At 36.8% G+C, this 18,243-nt stretch overlaps 1 protein-coding gene across 4 annotated transcripts in view; it reads right to left on the reverse strand.

The window, feature by feature from the left end:
• The window catches only part of Mhcl (Myosin heavy chain-like), a 545,621-nt gene that overhangs the window by 187,821 nt on the left and 339,557 nt on the right, over positions 1-18,243 (reverse strand). For all 4 annotated transcript variants that reach the window (XM_081768806.1, XM_081768805.1, XM_081768807.1 and 1 more), the window contains one exon: positions 13,496-13,639. In XM_081768806.1, the coding sequence (XP_081624932.1) occupies positions 13,496-13,639 (144 nt within the window). The remainder of the gene's footprint in view (positions 1-13,495; positions 13,640-18,243) is intronic.

The raw sequence follows: 18,243 nt of genomic DNA on the forward strand, positions 1-18,243 counted from the left end.
GTTCGGGTTATTTAAATAAATATACCTAGGTACTGTCTTCTTACAAAACGTCATTTCTATGTTTTATAACACTCCAATTTTAAAATATACAAATTTGCTTTTCCTACGATACAAATACACAAATATATAAATTTGTATGATTGCAGATAATTACCTGGGATTGAAAAGGTTAAATAGAAAATATCGTCTTATTGTGAAATATGGATATATTAAAGCATTAAAAGTATCGAAGAATCGTAATATCGTAATACTGAAAAATACCGAAATATTGAAAAATATTGAAATATTAAAAACACCGATCTTAAAAGTTTTCGATACTTAAAAATATCTACTAATCGATATATCGTAATATCGCACAGCTGTACGTGGGACCTGTCACCAAGGATTTTTTTAACCACTGTTCCTCTTCGAAGATGTGGTTTCCCCGTAAATTTTGTAGAATTTCATCACTTTGACCGTCACCTAAATGTTGTTACTCCTGACACTGTCAGCATACTTACCACTTTCACCACGCTAACACCATATATCCGAGCTTTAATAATTTGACCTGTTTGGAAATTAGTTAATTTATTTTACTTTATGACCGCTTGCTCGATACAGGCACACTACTATTCTACTGAGACTCACAGAATACGTAGTTAGCCCTATCACCCCCACCAACAATCAAGGGCTGCGGTCGCTGCCTATCCTTTGCCAACCCAGACATCTTACGTGTTTCCTATTCCATATGTTTGAATTAATTTAATTAATCTGTATGCGACATATCTGTAAACTATGGTTGTGCTTTTTTATTTGTTAAAGGTTAAAATAAATATTTAGTTTATTATTATTTTTAAACTAATGAGTTCTGTTTGACAAAAGAAGGAAATAAAATAGTGTGAAAGTTGGAACATATAGTATGTAGGTATGTATGAATCTGTGCTCTGTCAATGTGCTTGTAAGTCTTCAATCTTAGACAACTCTAGTGTACCTCTTAGGATACATTTGTTTTTGCTCTTGTTCAAATAAATTAACTTTCGCTTCAGACACTGGTCCCAGACCTTCTTACATGGAGCAACAGAAAATCGAACTACGCGTGTAGATAGAAACAATAATTGTGCCCCGATAAGATCACGCTCTGTGTATATGTTTTACGCTAGCCTATCTTCCATTCATTTATCACAAACTTTGTTTCTGTTCCCACCGTTTCTGGAAGTACGAGTTGTAAATATATGCATATACGTTTCTCCAATTGTGATCAATGCCTCCCCCTGATTTCAACCCACCTTCTGCTCTTTAACTATGTCATGTGACAGGCAGGCTACTGTGAGTAGACGCGACTGCGCAAACGAAAATTTCAAGGTTGCGTCGGTACCAACAAGCACTGTGTAAATTTGCTTGTGTGTTTATTCCCCCGCACGACTCACCTCCTCTTTCCACTCCCCTTACGTTTCTCCATCCCGTAAGCAGGGCAGTGCTAATAAATGCGGTATGCGTCATATTTACACACCGTTTCTTAGTTAAAGTGTGAGACCACCAGGAGGCAGCTAATTCGGTAGAGCATACACACGGTATACACAGATTCTCACATTTTTCTATAATTATTGGGACCTTCCCGAAATTCGGCCAGGAGGCCCAGGACGTCGCCACGAAGCTCCTGTAGGCTTAAAAATTGTTGGCACCGGAAAATGTCCCAACAATTTTTCCGGTCCCAACTGGTAAGGTGTTAAACCATATGCAGGTGCCAACAAGGATAGGAATGCGGGCACACACACACACACACACACACACACACACACACACACACACACACACACACACACACACACACACACACACACACACACACACACACACACACACACACATAGTATCGCTAGGGAATATTTTATGGGCATTTTCTGTAAAATATGCCGCATGTATCATTGCCTTCTCAAGCAGTACATCTCAACTCCTGTAAACATCCCTTAATTCACAACTGCTTTGGTGGTTCATCAGGCCATTGACTTATGACAAAGACATTTTATGAGGACATTATTTTCTGCTTACTACACTGTTGACCTATTTTTCAGTGCTAAATAGTATGAACTGAGAATTCCTATCCGTTATGAAGAGGTTCCTAAAACGTAGAAGGTTAAAAAAAAGTGTCCATGTCCTACATGAAAGGGGACTTTAAAAGAGAGGGTTATGTCCCATAATAATACATGTACTTTTGCCGGGATAAAAGAAAATCTCTGCCCGTATATGGACGTGTCCGTTACATAAGGTTTCACCGTATTATTACTGCTCTATAATTCTTTCTTCTCGGAATTCTGAGTCTTTCGTACAATGAACTTGCACGTTGTATTTTCTTGTAAAAGTTAGCTATTAACCTGAAGGGATGAATACAGGCAGACAGCGTCCGAAAAGGAAGTTTCGGAAAGTATTTGGAACTAAATGGAGCAAATACACTGATAAATGTGGTTACGTAGAGCATAAGACCACCATCTTTAGGTAACGTTAACTTGAGGAACTTGTAATTCGTATGGCATATACTCATACCTGTGTGTATGAGGTGAAATCAAGTTTAGTTTGGACGTTCCTGCAAAATTAACTTCTAAGCAAGCCACACGAAAGAAGGGACAATCACATAAAACAGGATGTGACCGAAGGTGGTAATCACAAGCGCCACTAGATTAGGTTGAACAGGACACAGTCCACAATCATCTGATCTCTCCGTCCTCAATTATTTTCTATGGTTACCTCTAGTTTCAGGTCTATGAGAGTAAGCCATGAACAATTTGTGAACTGAAAGGAAATACTGAATGCACCGCTGTGAATTTACTGCATAATATATGTGCAAAAGTGGACCTTCAGAACCCATTCCACTCACCGAAGCAGAGGAGTACATTTGGACGACACACAATGCCATAGATTGCTTTTAATAATAATAATAATAATAATAATAATAATAATAATAATAATAATAATAATAATAATAATTTATATTATTATTATTATTATTATTTCATTGCCAGTTATAATTTTCAGTCTACTTCATTTTAAACTTCTGATTTTTTTTTTTTTTTTGGTAAATCCTATACAAGAAAGATATTGAGTTTTGTCCGATTATAAAAGAAAATTTAACATGATTAATTAACGGCTTCTGGTTCTGGTGCTTGGCCTCGAAGATTTTAATGCAACTATTGGGTAAAAACTAGCATATAGAACCAATTAATATCAAATTAATTTCCAACCAAGGACTGCCACGCTACACCTTCTTATATCCTATGTAACTTGTTCTCAATTGCTTTTCAAGGACTGTTAGTTTTTTCTGCTCATATTGTAAATTAAATTATAACTTTCTGACGTACAAGTGTGCTCACAATGACTTCCTCTCGTCTAACATGATTCTTCTCATTTAAGATAATTATCTTTCACAATCTTTCCCAATGTTAATCATTTTAATAACTAAAGAGAGTACTGAAATTAAATTGTTTTCAAGTAAAAAGTAATAGTCTATGAATAGTATTAATCTATCTATATCATTATTTTTCTTTTTTTTTTCAGTTCAAACACACTGATTTTGATATAACTTTTTATTTGCACTCTAACTTATTTATCCACTGAACATAAAGTTTAATGTATATATGCAACCGTATTTTTATTTTTGCATTTAAGAAACAATATTATACGTACACTCCGAAAGAATTATACGAAAAATAACATTTTGTGTTTACGTTTATCTACGTTTGAATGCTAATGATGTTGCTATTATATTAATAGATACAGCAGCTAAAGTCCAAGATGCGCGTGGCCTTATAACTCCTAATTTGAACGACACTTACGTTAGAGATAAAAGTCTAAGCGGAATGAAATTCGGCGAAAGTCAGTACAAGAAAATGATTATATTCACATGTCAATACTCCTCGTCATTAATAATACACATTTCCCGTTGTGACACTAGGTGACGGATGCCTCTGAGGCTGTCTGAGAGGAACCAATGCTGCATCCTCTCTTACATTTCTTGGTCTAATCGAGAGCGAGTCGTCTTCAAAATTTCTTCAATTCTCCAAACAGAAGGAAATCGCCAAGAAAAAGGCAGAATAGAGATAGATTACGTATCAGTCTTCATAAAATTTGCGAACTGCAACGCAAAAAATGCAACAAGTAAGTACAGATATTATGCGGTTATTGAAAACTAAAACAAATTTTGTGTTGCATTGATGTCAGCAGATATAATGAGGACCACTGTCTTCCATGAAATTTCAGATTTCAATTTGTGTACTGCTTGCTACATAGGTTATAGCGTTGTCGTAATGAAAGATAATGCTCCTCGTTAAGAGGCCATATCCGTTTGTCTTGACAATGCAAGGATGCTGATGTATTGATAGGTACTGATATCTGCACATTGCATAAATTTCGTTAACCACAGATCTGCACAATAGTATACTATTTTGCCGGTTTTTCCTGAGTTTCATGTCTTCTTTTTAAATAACTAAACTCTCTAGCACAAAGGCTTGAAGAGTCTAAACCGACTAAAATGAAAAAAATGAAATCTTTCAGTTTTACGTCCCAAGGTTATGCCGGCTAGGCTAAAGGAGACGGTGATGATGAGAAATGAATGAAACGGTAGAATGAAGAAAGTGTGAGAAAACGGGAGAATCTCAAGAAAACCCACGAGCACGGTGTTTGTCCACCACAAAGTCCACACGACAAGAGCTTGGATCGAACCAGGGACCCCAAACACCGGAGGTGAACGCTCTACCACTGAGCCACCGCCCCCCCCCCACCTTCTAAGCCGACTAGCCGAAGATTTTAAGTTGGGGGATGTGTGATCAACACCTCGCCAATCTCATCGGTGCTGTTGCTGGCTTTCTTAGCTGGAGTCCGCTATTTCTTTCATTTCAGGAGCTTCCTGTCTTTATAGTAATAAATGAACGCCGCACTGCCAACTCCCTCTAGTTTCCCTAATGATTACTCATCTAAGTATTGAACAAAGCTGTTACTACTTGACTCATGAGAATCGGTACACCGCTTTGAAAATCTATTTAGATGAGAAATACTTAAAAACTGATTTTCATGCCACATTTTTATTTCAACTCTGGAAAGAAAGAAGGTAGGTTTGCACCTGTCCCGTCCTTTTTTATTCTATTGTCCACTTGAAAAAGAACCAACAACTACTTATATTCCATTTCTTCACTATTTTCATTATACGCATTTAAAACTGGGATCTCGATTTCGGGATTAAAGTTCCATTATCTCAAGACCACGCACCAGTCAGTCTTAGAACAGTGATTCTCAATATGTGGATCACGATCCGCTAGTGATCCTAAAGAAAAAATAATGGGCCATATAGTTTCGAAAGGAGCTAGAAGATCAATACGTCCACAGAAAATATGTATAGATAACTGAAACGCCTGAAAAAGTTATTAATATGGTGTTGGATCAACTTTCTCCCACAAAACATCTCAGATGGAACACGGAATGGAAGCAAGTGAATATTGCACCATTCCGCTTGCGATGCATTGTTAAGTTCGTGAGAGAGAATAAAGGTGAAAATCTGCGATGGATTCGTGACTGAAACGGACCAAGATGTTACATTGTGTTCAGGTTCAGGGATTGGGCGGGCCGGGGGAAATATTCAACTTCATCACAACGTTCCTCAAACAATGCCACAGTGTGAATTGACGTGTTATCATTCTGACATATGACATAATTGCCCAGAAACATTATATAGACCATAGGATGCACATTGCGCATGTTCTAAAATGGTGACATAATCACGGCCAGTAGAACTCAATATTTTCTTCTCGTCTTCCAACATACACATCACCTACATGTTTTGTTTGTTTGTTTGTTTGTTTATGTCTTCATTCTCTTTCTTATTCCACCCTAACCGTTCTCCTTTTTTCTCCAATATCTTGGGTACTTTCACACTAAAAGGAATCTAGCTCTAGCGCTCTCTCTCTCTCTCTCTCTCACACACACACACACACACACACACACACACATCAGATTACAAAAAGACTTTAGCTGTTTCTTAGTATTTAACCTTCCGTTAATTGTCAAGTAAGTCATAGTGTTTGATGAAGCAAAGTGGTTAATTGGTAAAACCGTCACAAGCTATTAGTTTAATAATAAATTGGTTTGCTTTGCTCTACGATTAGTTTATTTTTCGTTATACTATATAACAGGCAAAGCTGATATAATGGAGAATATCGTGATAGTTGATTTATTAATACTACTAGCTGAAATATCCGTTCTCCACATGAGGAGGATACAGTTTATTCAATAAAGCATATTTGAAGGTAAAACAATCAATGAAGATAAGTGAAATAAATAATCATGAGTGAAATATGACTTTTAATATGAATGAAATAAATACCGAAAACTCTGGATTCGATATTAATATCGGTCATTTTGAACATGTTATTTTCAATGCTCCCTTCATAACGATAGGAGGTAAAGCTGGACTTGAACTGCATCGGGAGTGTTACTCTCCGTCTCCTCGACCATGAAAAATGAATTTGACTTTAATATCGGTCTCTTTGAACGTATTTTTCATGCCTCTAACTCCCATGACAATGAGGACTAAAGTTGGACTTGAATGGCGCCAGGAGTGTTACTACTCATTTCAATGACCCCGAAAATCATGAATTTGACACCGATATCAGTTTTGGACACTTCTTTACGCCCCTCCTACCTAAATAACGACGGGGACTAAAGCTGGACTTAAAAGGAGTTGAGAGTGTTATTATTCCCACAGAGATATCGGAAACAATGGAACTGACATTAATATTGATCATTTTGGACATGTTACTTTACACGCTCTTCCCGTCGACGACTATGGGGGCTAAAGTTGGACTTGAACGACGTCGGGAGTGTTATTATTTATATCCTCGACCCCGAAAACTACGAATTTGACTCTACTATCCCGTGTCCTAGGTATTTATTATTTTCTGTATGGATACATTTGAGCCTTCCATGATATTCTCCCCGCGCCGAAATTTCGAAAAAAAAAAGGCTTCGTACAGAATTAGCTCTGGCGAAGATTTATCCGTGTGCCAAAGTTGGTGACTTTAGGTGACCCTTTGAAAAGCTGCTGACAGATAAACAGTTACACATTATTTTATTACTATTAAAGATAAAGATGAGAGCTGTGATTACTTATATTATTATGGAAAACGAAATAGAATTACGATGATCGAAACATCCTGCTTTGAATGAAAGAGTGTTACGGAAATAAATAAGATATATAGCGGAAATGTTTCTTTAGTTATAGTCATGGCCGCATTTAGAAGTATAAATTATAAATAGAGGAATTAGCAGCGAATGGAACAGTTTCGATAAAAAATCAAGTAATGCCGTATAGAGGTTAACTTCACACAATTTACATTAACGTAAATATATAACATAAGTAAATAAATGTCTGAAAAATCTATATCTTGGTACTTTTTTTTATTTCCGAACGACGATAGGAAGGAAGAGCATTTTAACAACGAAATACGAATTCAACTACACAACGGATTCCGTACCAACGGAATTTCTCGTCACTGTACCTGTTTTCGGATTATTGTTTTTGTTTTGTAAGTGGTAATTTAATTTGTGATTTTAAATCTTTGAATTGCGTTTTGTGTATATACAGGGTGTTTCAAAACAACACCGATAACGTTTGGGAGGTGATTCCTGACATCAAGATAAGACAAAAAGTATAGACCAAGTATAGGTGCACAAATGCTTCCTTTCGGAGTTGTCAAGACTTCACTTACGAACTAATATGTGCACTATCCAAAAATACACGTTTTAGAATCCTAAGGTACTCACACAGCAATCTTTGCAGAGACAGTTTGACTACGGGCATATAACTTGAAGTACTTACCAACTACCTCTATAAAAATTGTTGCGGAAGTACCACAGGACTCTGACGCATGGATATTTGGATAGGGTTGGCAAAAACCACGGTTTTTATTTTTATTTTTTTTAAAAAAACGGGTTTTTGGGTTTAAATACTTTGCTCTATGTATTTACATTACATATGGAGAGAAATAAGTTTGTTTCGCCTTGGTGTTATTATGCAACAACAAGATTATGCTGGAAGGGGTCGCATATGCTTAAAGCGGGATCCGAATAGCTTCCCGGCTAACACACAACAGAAACTGTCTTCCATTTGTACTCGAAACCATGACTAATTTGACCACAAATGCGATGATTCTACCGACTCACTCACGAAGAACACCTGATAGAAATACTGATGAAAGTTATACTGATCTTTACATACTTATTAATATAATTGTCAAGGAGTCATTTCAGGAGAAAAAGATAAACAGTTGCACAAGTGAAACCATTATACAGAACTGCATATAAATCGGGAACTCCCGCTTTAGCAATTGGGAAAATCCTGTTATTACTTTAGATGCACAGCAAATCCGTTATTGCTTTCCACGCAAAATTTTAAAGTGAACGTATCATAATCAGTACGCTAAAACTGAGGTATTAAATTACAAAGTTAGTATGTAGATATCATTGAATAAAATTAAAACAAAGTCCAATCCAAGCTAATGTTGGAAGCTACGTAGGCAGTCGATGAATTTTGCAAATGTCTATCAATAAATTGAAGCAACATTTGCTTCTTTATAAAACAACAGGCATTCAGGCAAGCAGAAATACATTTTTTTTTTCGTACGTTTAGGCTTAACATCCTTACGTAATACCGAGGTTATCAAGAAGAATACTTTCGCTTAAAGTGACATCTGAATCACTACTTTGTTTACACTTAAAAGAAGGGTTGTGGTTTGACCGAGAATTGAACATGGGACACTTTGATTAAAAGGTGAAAGGGAGATAAAACCAATGCAGATTGTTCGATACACTATGTTATCAAAAGTCTCCGGACTAACTAACTAACTAACTGTATGGCCTATGGAACCCGGAGGTTCAAGGCCGCGTTCACAAAAGCTCTCCACTGACTTCTATCCTTAGCTAACTGCATCCAGTTTCTACCAGGGTTGGAAAAAAAACGTTTAAAAAAAGAACGATTTTTATGTTTAAAACATGTTTTTTTGTTTAAAAAGTTTTAAACGTTTAAAACAAAGAGGTTCTACTGGTCGTCTGTATTCTTAATCTTTCAACGTCCATTGACGCAACTGCTGTGTCAGGGCTTTAAACCTCAATGGCTGAGTCTTAAACCTCAAATTAAGGCTGGAAGATGGTTTTGGTACCAATTTATTCCTGAAAGATGCAGCTTTGATGGTGTGCATTTTATGTGTATGGGAAGGGGGTAAATATCGTGTTTTTGTTTTTTCAACAGTTTTTTGGGGGTCATTCCCCCTCTTGGGGGATGGATTAATAAAAAAATTGTTACGTGAAGCAATGAAGTAGGCCACTACATGGTAATATCATCTATTTGTACTTCTTGCTTATATGGGGTAGCAGGAAGGGGACAAAGTTAGCCAATTTTTGGAGTTTAAGATTTTTGACGTAAATTATATTTATTTTTACAACAAACATCAATAGCTCAGTCCTTAATTAAGCTAGAAAGATGATTTGGTACCAAAGTATTTTTGAGGGATGAAGCTTTCCGTCAGTTGCATTTTATGTATATAGGGGGTACGTATGTACGGCTGAGAGAGGGAGGATGAAGTTTTTTTTTTTCATCAAATTTTTTTCATCAGGTTTTGGCGGGTACATCCATAAAACCTTTGTGGTACATCCATAAAAATTGGTATGTGAAGCAATGAAGTAGTCCCCTACATGATAGTAACCTGTAAGTGTACTTGTTGTTTATAGAGGAAGAGGATGGGTCAAATTTGGTTAATTACATTTATTTTCGGGACGGTCCCATATAACACAAGATATATTTCACTGAAGTGGTCTAGAAGCATAATTCTTGTTCGTATACATGATGTATGCAACACAAATGATTTGCATATGGACGTGGTACTATAGTGGGGGAGGGGAGAGAATGTCTAATTCAATGAATGTTTTCTGCGCATATTTTGTTTAAATATTTCTTACTCCTACATAAAACGAATTCATTACGCAATGGTAGCAATGGCTACCATTTCTTATATTGTTGTCACAAGTATGTGGCCTACACATTAGCATCATTTTGTCAGCGTAGGGTGACTGCAAGGGTTGCCAGGGCCCGCAAAGTCAATATTTTCATATTTTTAATGATTGTTTATGTCTGTTCTTTTTCTACGAATACGGCGGGAATTTCACGAATGTTACCTCGTTGGAATTTGTGGTCTATAAGCTTTCCAATGGTGTATAACTCATGACTCTGTGATAATTAGGGTGGTCACCAGAGCCCCAAACGTGAGAGTCTACCATTTTGTTAAAATCCCTGGCGGATGTCTAGAGTTAATTGTGTTGTTATGCCGTAGACACTAATCATTATTAGCTACCCATGTTGCAGATAGAGATGTATCTTGAAAATTGTTTAGTTAAAATATGTCATTTGTTCCTTGTAGGCTAGTCACTGCTCTTTTGTATGAGTTGTATTTGTCAGATCTTTCTTCCAGCTTATGATCTGAGAACTGTTCATTATTATGGAAACGATAGTGAACAAAAAATACCCAAGTTTTGAATTTGTGAATTTGGATCTTAGAATAGTGTATAGTGTGTTTAATCTCCGTTATTGTTGGAAATTAAGAAATGTTCAAATACTTCACTTCAATTCCTGTTGGTTTAGTTATACGCACACTGATGTGCAGAATTTCGTCCAGTAATTGCTGTTATAATAAGTATATAACTCTGCTTGTAATTTACTCCATGCACAAATCCTGCAGAGAATGGGTTGTTTGTTAGAAAATTAAAAATTAGCTTCTTCAATCTGATATTTTAGTTGTTTTAAACATGTCCAACCAGCATCGAAAAAAACACGTTTAAAACAATTTGTTTAAAACATTTAAAACAAACTGAATAAAATAACAGCCCTCGTTTTAAAACTGTTTTAAACACTTGTTTTAAACACATCAACCCTGGTTTCTACTTTGTATTCCAATCTCTGCGAGGTCCATCTTAATATTGTCATCTCATCTGCGCCTAGGTCTTCCTAATGGTCGTTTTCCGATTGGTCTTCCAGTCAAGACTTTGAAAGCGTTTCTACTTTCTTCCATTCTAGCTACATGACCCGCCTACCTAATCCTCCTAGACTTGACGACCCTAACAATGTTGGGTAAACCATATAACTTATGTAGTTCCTCGTTATGAAGTTTCCGCCATTCCCAATTCTCGTTCCTCTTGGGTCCGAATATTCGTCTCAGGATCTTGTTCTCAAATACTTTCAGTCTATGTTCTTTCCTCAGAGTAAGTGACCATGTTTCGCAACCATACAGAACAACAGGCATGATTACCGTTTTGTATATTTTAAGCTTCAAATTCCTCGGCAGAATTCGCGACGACAAGAGATTTTAAAACGAATAATAACACGAATTCCCTGCTTTTAGTTGACATTTAATTTCTTCGTGAATATGATTTTCCTCTGTTGATATTGATCCTAGATATTTGAAACTATCCACTTTATCAAAAGTATTATTTTATATTTTAACGCATCCATAATTTGCTGTATTACGGTCCCGACGCACTTTCATGTATTTAGTATTCGGACACCTGGCTGAAAATGAGTTACAAGTTCGTGACGCCCTCCATCGGTACTGCTGGAATTCAATATGGTGTTGGCCCACCCTTAGCCTTGATGACAGCTTCCACTCTCGCAGCCATACTTCAATCAGGTGCTGGAAGGTTTCTTGGGGAATGACAGCCCATTCTTCACGGAGTGCTGAACTGAGGAGAGGTATCGATTTAGGTCGGTGAGGCCTGGCACGAAGTCGGCGTTCCAAAACATCCCAAAGGTGTTCTATAGGACTCAAGTCAGGACTCTGTGCAGGCCAGTCCATTAGAGGGATGTTATGGTCGTATAACCACTCCGCCACAGGCCGTAGGACTCTGTGCAGGCCAGTCCATTAGAGGGATGTTATGGTCGTATAACCACTCCGCCACAGGCCGTGCAGTATGAACAGGTGCTCGATCGTGTTGAAAGATACAACCGCCATCCCCGAATTGCTCTTCAACAGTGGGAAGCAAGAAGGTGTTTAAAACATCAATGTAGGCCTGCGCTGTGAGAGTGCCACGCAAAACAACAAGGGGTACGAGCCCCTTCCAAGAAAAACACGACCACACCTTAACACCACCATATCCAAATTTTACCGTTGGCACTATACACGCTGACAGAAGACGTTCACCGGGCATTCGCCATACTCACACCCTGCCATCGGATCGCCACATTGTGTACCGTGATTCATCACTCCACACAACGTTTTCTCACTGTTCAATCGTCCAATGTTTACGCTCCTTACACCAAGCGAGGCGTCGTTTGGCATTTACCTACGTAATGTGTGGCTTATGAGCAGCTGTTCGATCATGAAATCCAAGTTTCCTCAAATCACGCCTAACTGTCATAGTACTTGGAGTGGATCCTGATGCAGTTTGGAATTCCAGTGATGGTCTGGATAGATGTCTGCCTATTACACTTTACGACCCTTTTCATATGTCGGCGGTCTCTGTTAGTCAACAGACGAGGTCGGCCTGTACGCTTTGTGCTGTACGTGTCCCTTCACGTTTCCACATCACTATCACATCAGACACAGTGGACCTAGGGATGTTTAGGAGTGTGGAAATCTCGCGTACAGACTTCTGACCCAAGTGACACCTAATCACCTGGCCACGTTTGAAGTCCGTGAGTTCCGCGGAGCGCCCCATTCTGCTTTTTCATGATGTCTAATGACTACTGAGGTTGCTGATAATGAGTACCTGGAAGTAGGTGGCAGCATAATGCACCTAATATCAAAAACGTATGTTTTGGGAGGTGTCCGGATACTTTTGATCACATAGTGTATGTGGAAACATCACCATGAAGTTCACACGATTTAAAGCATTTTTCGTCCTTTTTTTTTTTGTTTAAACCAGTTTAAAAAAACAACAGCTCGTTTAAACCAAGGTTTAAACCAGCCAACCCTAGAGCACATACTAGTTACTATGTGACGGTAGGTCTCATAGTATTGGAGCTACGGACCTTTAAAGTTATTATTTTTTTTCGTTTTCGGCAGCCTATTAACTCCGAAAGGAAGCATTTGTGCACCCAGGTTGGTCTATACTTTTTTTGTCTTATCTTGGTGACAGGAATCACCTCCCAAACGTAGTCGGTGTTGTTTTAAAACAACCTACATAACTGCTCTTGAGATTATACTCAAACAGCAATGATAGTACTGTTAGTATAGCGAGCCACTTTACGTTTCAGATCGAATAATTGCAAATATTTTGGTTACGACTATAAAGACGAAATCAAATTATTTTCTCTTCCATTTTTTAATATAACAGTTTAGAAGAAAATACCAGACGATTCGGAAAAGAGAAACAAACTCTTAGGGGTATACTCTGTTATGAGATTTGAATTCAGAAGCAACAAATTCCAAAGTACTAACACTATTAAAAATATATGTTGTTTGCAATAACTAAAAAAGAAATTCCTTACCGTCTTTGTCCGGAGTTCTTCTTCCGTCCGATGAACATTGAGCAGTGGTGTAACTTTGACAAGCAATCTCCACCATGGCCATTCCCGCACAGCCATAAATTTACGAACATTTCGCTGAATACACCGAACAGCTAAGTCCTGGACCTAAAAATACATTCAAAAATTTCATTTACATTAGACATGTATCTAATCGGCAATACTGAAAACAAAATATAATGATTACTGATTGGAGTTTACCATTTCTTTCTCAGCATCGAGATTTTATGAAATTGGTTTTACCACTCAAAGAAAGATTTGAGCCACTAATCGTAATGCATCTACGACAAGTGCATCTATAAAACTATCGATATTCTTATTTGACTGTTACGAATGGCTTTTATTAACGACAACTTTACTATCGGTTTATTTTTCTTTCTAAGAAGGGGAGCAGCACACGATAACGTCACAGAGCGTCCAGCTGGAAATGACTTGTCTAGTGCGTCTCAGTTCTTACGTTGAAAACAGGTCAGATATGTAGTTTCATTATGCATATATTTAGATTTGGCTATCTATAAAATTTTTGACAGGAAAGGACAGTGTGTAATATTTTCAATTTTCCCGTAAATAACTTTTTAGAAGTCCATGAAGCGGAAAAAATCCTGACGGTTAGATATGACAGTTCAAAATGGCGTTAGACGATAAAATTAATAAACATCCGTTCCTCTATACGACTTTGGTACAATATTCTTTCGGTAAGGGATGTGGTGAACTCGACCCGAAATCTATTTATTGAAGTATTCACCTCGAAAAGTAAATTAGGCGAAACAGGGTTTTTCAAGAAGCGTTGTAAAGAATATCAATGGTAGTCTCTAGTCTACAGAAAATGTCAATAATGGAATTCGATAAACCGAATATGGTGTTACAATATACAGGATGGATCATATTGTTGGGACATGTTTCTACTTTGAATACTGTGGATATGGGATCCGGTCAGTTGCTCAAGTATGTTTTGCCCAACCGCTAAAATGTTGGACATTTGCTGAACTAGCTTATCTTGCTATTGATCATGAACTGAAAATTCATGACAGGCACTAAAATCTTGACTAATGGCCAAAACGGGAGGTTGAGATTTTCATATATGATAAAATATACGCAAGGTTACCACAAGTTAGATAAAAAAATACTATGATTTTTTATTAATAAGATTGAATGTTTTCATGAATCATTTGTGTCAAAGATGATCTGAATATTCCTGAAGTATGTACATGCGCTTGCAATTTAGGACTCAATCCTAGCAGTTATTACGTTCTCACAAGTAAACCTTACGTTTGGGTGAATCGAGTTGCTGACTGAGACACATATGAGAAAGTAGTACTAATTGTGGTCAGTATTTCAGTGAAGTTATAGGTGCGAAGCTCCAGGGGTTTAGGAGATACAGCTACCAGAACATCACATGGAAGTACAGAATAGTCTTCATACAGTTGGAGGTAAAAGCTCTGTAAGACCTCTTGGAACGACAAAAGATGAATAAAAAATATATGGGTACATATTAGGACTAGGTGGAAGTCATATAGTAAGGGTATACCTGACGGCGGCCATCTTGAAAGCCGCCATTTTGAATTAAGGTTAAGTTTTTAAAATAGGAATAGGGTCATGTGATACATGATTTAAGGCGCAAATTTAATCAGAAGAGCAATGGTGACGTTAATTTTGATTTACGCGCAATTGGTAAAAAGTTACAGGGAAATTAAGTATTGTTGCAGCATATGTATTAGTCCTTTACCCCACCTTGTAAATTTAGTGTTAATGATAATAAATAAAAAGCAGGTAGATAAATGTTAGGTCTATGGTAAGAGTTGCTTTGCTGGCGGCCATCTTCAAATCCGATATTTTGAATCAGACAAAAGTTTTAAACAAAACGCATAACATTGACACCTTATTAATAGCAAATTTTACCATAAATCCAACGGTATAAGAATTTTTGCTTTATCATTAACCAGCATTTGTTATCGCGTAAACAAGTTGCTAATTTAAGGAAAAATGACCAAAGTGGAATTGAGTCATAATTGACCTTGGGTCTTTCTTCCAGAAAAATCCTCAATTAGTACAATCAATATGTAGTTCAGAAAAGAGTGCATGACTTGCACAAATGCTCTGCTCACAGTGAGCACACCTGACAAAGGCAATCGAGTTATACTTGACACATTTGTCGTTAACATTTCCGTCAAAGCAGTAGTCGTAAGGGGCGATCCATTTAATTTTGTGCTGGTTAATGATAAAGCAAAAATGGTTATACCGTTGGAGTTATGGAAATAATTGCTATTAATAAGGTGTCAATGTTAGGCGTTTTGTTTAAACCTTTTGTCTGATTCAAAATGGCGGATTTGAAGATGGCCGCCATCAAGGCAACTCTTACCATAGACCTAATATTTATCCACCTGCTTTTTATTTAATTATTATCATTAACACAAAATTTACAAGGTGGGGTAAAAGACTAATACATATGCTGCAACAATATTTAATTTCCCTATAACTTTTTACCAATTGCGCGTAAATCAAAATTAACGTCACCATTGTTCTTCTGATTAAATTTGCGCCTTAAATCATGTATCACATGACCATATTCCTATTTTAAAAACTTAACCTTAATTCAAAATGGCGGCTTTCAAGATGGCCGCTGTCAGGTATACCCTTACTATATGACTTCCACCTAGTCCTAATATGTACCCATATATTTTTTATTCACTTTTTGTCGTTACAAGAGGTCTTATAGAGCTTTTACTTCCAACTGTATGAAGACTATTCTGTACTTCCATGTGATGTTCTGGTAGCTATATCTCCTAAACCCTTGGAGCTTCGCACCTATAACTTCACTGAAATACTGACCAAATTTAGTACTACTTTCTCATATATGTCTCAGTTAGCAACTCGATTCACCCAAACGTAAGGTTTACTTGTCAGTATCATATTATAAAGTTAAAACACTGTATCTGAGCAATTCAAGATACAAACTGGATTTCTTTCATTGCTTAAAAGACTAACGAAAAAGGGAATAATTAGTCACAGATAATATTGTATTTAAAACAAACTGTCCTTTTACACCGTATGTACGAATTCTTCAATAAATCACATTAATTTTTTAGGTTATGTACAGTATAATTTAAATAAGCTGTATTGATGGAAATTATATTAAATTTTCCATTGTTTGAAACAAAATGTTTTATGCGTAGAGTACAATAAAGATTAAAAATAGTGTTAGACAAGAGATGAGATTTAAGGCTGTTTCGTCTTGAAAAGAAGGCGTGAAAGTGTTGTCTTTAAAAACGTGTTTATTGGAAGAGTTCGGTGTCATCTCGAAAATTCTCTCTCGACATTATGTTGGGTAATACCACTATCTATATAAAAGAGTGGAAGTGATTCGCTCATCAGCTCCTAGATCATACTTCTTTAGGTAAAAAATAAATTATCACTACGTGATCCTAATAGTTGTAATACTTCGACTAGCTGGGTGCTTCGCCCTCAGACTCTTGCATTTGTTCAGCAACTGCCTCACACCTTATAAACCTACAAGCATGCCGACTTTCAGTTCAAATACTAACCGTCCTGAATGCCGAGATACACAGAACATTTCAAGTACCAGGGGACTTCGCCCCCAAACCCGCGTTCGATCGGCCTACGGACTCAAATCCCATGAACCTATAGAGTACCGAATTTCAGTTCAAATACCAAGTTTTCTGCCTCTAATCTTCAGGGATCCCAAAATTATGAACATCTTATTGTAATTATGATCCTCACCTTTTTTCTATCCTTCTAAGCCACATATAAAAAATACGTATAGGGTGACATCTTATTATAATTGCAGTCCCTACCTTTTTTCCTCACCACTTTTCTTTCTCTTTTTACTAAAATATCAGAAAACGCTTGAACACATCTCAAATTAGTTTAAATGAGAAAGACAAACACCAAATTTTAAGTCTCCAACCTCAAATTGAGAAGAGGAGAGAAGGAAAGAAGGGGAAGACAAAACATGTCAAATGAGATGAGAATATTAGAAAGACGTGCGCAGAATATGAAGTTGACAGAGATATTAGGAAGTTCCTGAAAAAGATGGCTTACATTCGAAAATTAATGTAAAACCCGTGAAATTTCTTGAGGACCGCTTCACATGTATATAATTTATTAGAAACTACAGTAAACTAGTGAAAAATTTTTAGGACTGCTTCACGTGCAAATAATTTATTAGAAACTAGAGTAAACCGTGAATTTTTTAAGAACTGTTTCACATGTACGTAATTTATTTGACAAAGGAAATAGCTTGCAAATCTTGTAATTGTAGTTCCTGCAACTTTTAAATCGCCTGTTTTCTGTATCACATAGAAAATAGCTAGTCCCAAGCCTAGATAAAGTGTGAGGGACACTTGCAATAGCATTGATTTGTCTAATAAATTCTGCCAGAACGTGACGAGATGTTTTATATTATGAGGAACAATTTCCTTTGCAACCTGTGAAATTTAAAACTTTAAAGTTTTGAGTTCTAATAATTTCATATCTTCACTGAGATTCCCAGTTTATCCTAGATGCAACACCCTCGAAAAATTACAATTCTCGCCTTCCAAAAGTGATAGATGAGACAGGAATTGTTTTTGATTAAACCATGATAACTTGCTATGCAGACTAACTTTTATTCAATTTCGGGAATTTTTTTTTCCATTCTTAACAGCATCATTATGGTACAATTCAAGGTTGCGCCCTAAAACCTACCTGTAGAT

The sequence above is a fragment of the Thermobia domestica genome, chromosome 8 (assembly GCF_964235325.1).
Source record: "Thermobia domestica chromosome 8, izTheDome1.hap1.1, whole genome shotgun sequence".
Taxonomy (NCBI): Eukaryota; Metazoa; Arthropoda; class Insecta; order Zygentoma; family Lepismatidae; genus Thermobia; species Thermobia domestica.